This window comes from Microtus ochrogaster, chromosome 6 (genome assembly GCF_000317375.1).
Source record: "Microtus ochrogaster isolate Prairie Vole_2 chromosome 6, MicOch1.0, whole genome shotgun sequence".
NCBI lineage: Eukaryota > Metazoa > Chordata > Mammalia > Rodentia > Cricetidae > Microtus > Microtus ochrogaster.
In genome coordinates, this window is record NC_022013.1 from 320,933 (window position 1) to 325,700 (window position 4,768).

The window sequence follows — 4,768 nt, forward strand, 5'->3', positions numbered from 1 at the left end:
GTACTTCCCTGCATCTTGCTCCTTCTTTACAGTCCTGAAGATCTTGACCTGTCCACAAACAGCTAGCTGCCTCATTCCTACTACTGCCTGTTGAAGTTTGCTGAACATAAGGACCCAGCTGATTACCCACCATTGGTTGTAGTCTGTGGTTATTAAAATGGACTTAGTTTGAGCCAGGCAGTGATGGCACACACCTTTAATCCCAGCACTTGAGTGGCAGGTGCAGTTCAAGACTAGCCTGTTCTACACAGTGAGTTCCAGGACAGCCAGGGCTACACAGTGTAACCCTATCTTGAAAAATGGGGGGAAAGAAGTTACTTGGTTAGGCCAGATGTGTTAGCACAAGATTTTTTTAAAAAAATATTTATTTATTATGTATACAATATTCTGTCTGTATGTATGCCTGCAGGCCAGAAGAGGGCACCAAACCCCATTAGAGATGGTTGTGAGCCACCATGTGGTTGCTGGGAATTGAACACAGGACCTTTGAAAGAACAGGCAATGCTCTTAACCTCAGAGCCATCTCTCCAGCCCCTAGCACAAGATTTTGATCCCAGCATTATGGGGGCAAAAAAGAGGAGACCAGCTGGTCTACATAGTGAATTTCAGGCTGACCTACGTTAACACAGTGAGACCATGTCTCGTAAACAAAACAGTTATTGCTTGTTTGGTTTTTCTGTTACAAACATGAACACCCTGGAGGGGAGATATATTGTGTCTGAGAAAATGGACCCATGGAACATGGCTTGTTACCTTAAAAATATTTGACGTTCAGAGTATGAAAAATGCCGTATGAGTTGTTGGAGTGAGAGGTGAGCCACTTGTTCCTCCCAGCCACCCAGAACTGAAATAACCACACAGAAACTATATTAATTTAACTGTGCTTGGCCCATGAGCTCTAACTTTTTATTGCCTAACTCTTATATTAATTTAACCTATTTCTCATAATCTGTGTATCACCACAAGGTCGTGACCTATCAGCAAAGTTTCAGCATGTCTATTTCTGGCAAAGTCGGGTCCATGATGTTCCTGACTCTGTCTTTCTTTCTCCCAGCATTCAGTTCCATCTTCCCTGTCTACATAAGTTCTGCCGTATCAACAGGCTATGGCAGTTTCTTTAATAACCAATGAAAGCAACAGATAGACAGAAGGACCTCCTATACCAGTGAGCTCTTTAAAGACTGTATAAATTACTCTTCCCTCAGTGTGTGAGATCAGACCCCACTCCTCTCCATCTGTGCCTTTCTTTATCTTTGTCAACACTATGAATGAAGGTTATGTGTAATTGTTGTTTTTTGTTGTTGTTAATGTTGTTTTTCGAGATAGGGTTTCTCTGTGTATCTATGGAGCCTGTCCTGGAACTCTCTCTGTAGACCAGGCTGACCTTGAACTTACAGATCTGCCTGCCTCTGCCTCCTGAGTACTGGGATTGAAGGTGTGCATTACCACGGCCTGGCTGGTACGTATAATTTATATTTACACTGTTTATCTTGAGTGAATATGGACTTTGTGGGTTGTTGGGAGGAGTTTGAGACAAAGTCCCACCACAGACTCACTGTATAGGCCAGGCTTTGAACTCACGATCTGCCTGCCTCTCCTGAGTACTGGGATTAAAGGTCTGTAGCATGACTAGTGAGGTGGTTGATTTTCAATGCTCCTGGCCATGCTGATTTACTTTGAAACTGTCCTCCACTTTTACTTGTTCTTTTCCTACTGAATTGTAAAAACTCTGCACATAAGAAAGCCCTTTACTAGCATATGCTGTGAATATTTTGCCCTTTAATCTTTCTTTTTTAATTTTAAAGGTTTGTTTTTTATGATGTGGGTAAGATGCCCCCGAAGCCCAAAGAGAGTTTTCGAACCCCTGGAGCCGAGGTGACACGGAACTGAACTAAACTCAGATCCTCTGTGAGAGCAATATAAATACTGAGAAATCTTTCCAGCCTCCTGAAAATTGTTTTTCATTATAAGGAGGGAGAGAGTAGGGAGATCAAAGGATAATTTGTGGGAATCAGTTCTTCCCCTATACATATCCTAGGTGTAAGCTCAGGTTGTAAGATTTGAACTGCTGAGCAATCTCAGAAGCCCTCTCTCTTGTATGTGGTCAGATAATATTAGGATGGTTCTTTTTATCCTCTAGTTCTTAAGTCTCACAGACATCTTTCCCACTTCAAAACCTAAGTTTTTATATCCTAATATTCTTTCGGGAGTGGGGATGGGGATGAAACAGGGTTTTTCTGTATAGCCCCAACTGTCCTGAAACTCTAGACCCGGCTGGCTTTGAATGTAGAGAACCGCCTGCCTTTGCCTCCCAAGTGCTGGGATTAAAGGCATGTGCCACCGTTAGAGTTCATGTTCTTAAAAAAAAAAAAAAAAGATTTATTTTTAATTCATTTGTATGAATGTTTTGCTTAAATGTATGTAAAGGTACTACTTGTTGCCTAATGCTTGCAGAGCCAGAGGAGGGGCCATAGTCCCTGGAACCGGATTAAGGGTGATTAATTGTAGGCCATTGTGGGTGCATGGAGCTGAACCCAGGACCTCTGCAAAAGTACCGAGTGCTCTTAACTGCTGACCTATCTCTCTAGTTCCAGTTGATAACATTTGGTCATGAATCTTTCTGCCCAAGGAATACCCTCAGTATCTGTTTTGGAAACATCCACATTTAACCCATGGTAGTGCATTTTTAAACACAGGCCTAATTAAAAGCTAACCTTAAATTCAAGACCAGTTTTTCCTGCATAGAATTCCAAGGAAGCCGAGGGTACAAAGCGATGCCCTCTTTCAAAACATGCAAAATCAAACAAACCCATTTGGCAACTTTTTTTTTTTAAAGATTTATTTATTTATTATGTACACAGTGTTCAGCCTCCATGTATGCCCACATGCCAGAAGAGGGTACCAGATCTCATTACAGATGGTTGTGAGCCACCATGTGGTTGCTGGGAATTGAACTCAGGACCTCTGGAAGAGCAGTCGGTACTCTTAACCTCTGAGCCATCTCTCCAGCCCCCTTGGCAACTTTTCATACTGACAGAAAAAGAATGTGTTCGCCAAAGAATTCCTGACTGCCAAGCTAGTCATGGAACCTTTGAATAGGATTTTTAAGATAATATATGTGGATAGTGCTTTCCTGCATGTATGTTTGTGTACCATTTGCATATAGTAACCAAAGAAACCGAAAGAGATTATTGAATCTGCAGACAGTTGTTAGCTGCTGTATGGATGCTGAGACTCAACACCCATGTCCTCTGGAAGAGCAGGTAGAGCTCTTAACTCCTGAGCCATGTCTTCAACTCCCTGGATAGGGATATACTTTATATACTTTAGGTTAGGAATGCTTGTAAGAAACACAACTACAGACATAATTACTCTTACTTTTAAATTTTTATTGTTTTTCTGTAGAAGGAGCAGCGGGCTGCGTTCCTGCCACCCAGCTCCCAGCCGCCTGGCTAGCTTATGCCCTGAAATAATTTACACAGAAACTGTATTCATTTAAACACTGCCTGGCCCATTATCTCTAGCCTCTTACTGGCTAACTCTCACATCTTGATTAACCCATTTCTAATAATCTGTGTAGCACCACGAGGTGGTGGCTTAACGGTAAGATTCTAGCCTACATCCACCTTGGGTCAGAGCTTCATTGCGTCTGCCATACTGCCTTCTACCCAGCATCCTGTTCTGTCTACTGCACCTATCTAAATCCTGCCCTATCAGAAAGCCAAGGCAGTTTCTTTATTAACCAGTGAGAGTAACACATAGACAGATGACTCTCCTCCATAATTTTTCTGTATGCATAGTATCCCAGCATATATGTCAATACTTTAATGAGTTCCTGGTTTCCAGGGAGGCCAAAAGAGGGCATTGGATCCCCTAGACTTGGAGTTTCCTACATGAGCTATCATGTGGGCATTGGGAATCAAACTCAGGCTAAAATAACAGCTGGTGCTCTTAATTGCTGAACCATCTCTCTAACCATATAACAATCTTTTAAAGTTAGCCAAACACTGGTGGTGAGGGGCTAGGCCAGATCTTTCTATTTGATAGGCAAGTATTTTTCCATCATACTTTCTGTGTCCCTGACCTCTACTGCCCCCCGTCCCAGCTCCCTCTCCAAATCAGGATTTCACTATGTGATTGTGGCAGGCCTCAAACTGGAGCACCTCCTGCCTCTGCCTCCTGAGTGCTAGGATTATAGGCAGACATGTAGTACCGCAGCTAGACCTGCTTTTCACTTGTACTTATCTAGTTTGGAGTCTGCCATCAGACACTGAAATGACCACACAGAACCACTAGACAGATAAGTCTCTGCATTTCCACAGGGGACCTGGCAAGCTTCTCAGAGTCCACAGGAAAATTGCAAGTACTGAAGAAGATGCTTTTTCATTTCAACTTAGAACTTAGAAAGCTTAAAGATAGAAACCATCTCCCACAGTGCAGGAAGTCTTGATGAAGAGATCCATTGTGAGCAGGAGTCTGTGCTAGCAGGCACAGGGCACAGGGCTTCTCTGCACAACAGAGGAGCTGGTGATACCTCAGAAGGAAGACACTGGACTCAGCTCACTTTGGCTTGGCTGTGTTTCCCGTTGCTTGGAGCGCTTGCAGTATTTGTACAATAGAAACACCAAGCTACAGACTCCAAGAAGCAGAAGAGCAAAGAGCACATACAATGCCGTCTGTGCTTCTGTGATGCCCAGCATCAGCCCCAGGAAGGGCACTTCTGCCTTCACAGGGCTGGCAGTGGGTTCAGCATCTAGGAAAGGACAAT

The 4,768-nt window shown here is 43.2% G+C and overlaps 1 protein-coding gene across 1 annotated transcript in view; it reads right to left on the reverse strand.

The window, feature by feature from the left end:
* Positions 1–4,535: 4,535 nt before the first annotated feature.
* The window catches only part of LOC101980593 (lactase-phlorizin hydrolase-like), a 46,070-nt gene continuing 45,837 nt past the window's right edge, over positions 4,536–4,768 (reverse strand). The window contains 1 exon segment of the mRNA XM_013346652.1: positions 4,536–4,753. Coding sequence (XP_013202106.1) covers positions 4,536–4,753 — 218 coding nt within the window.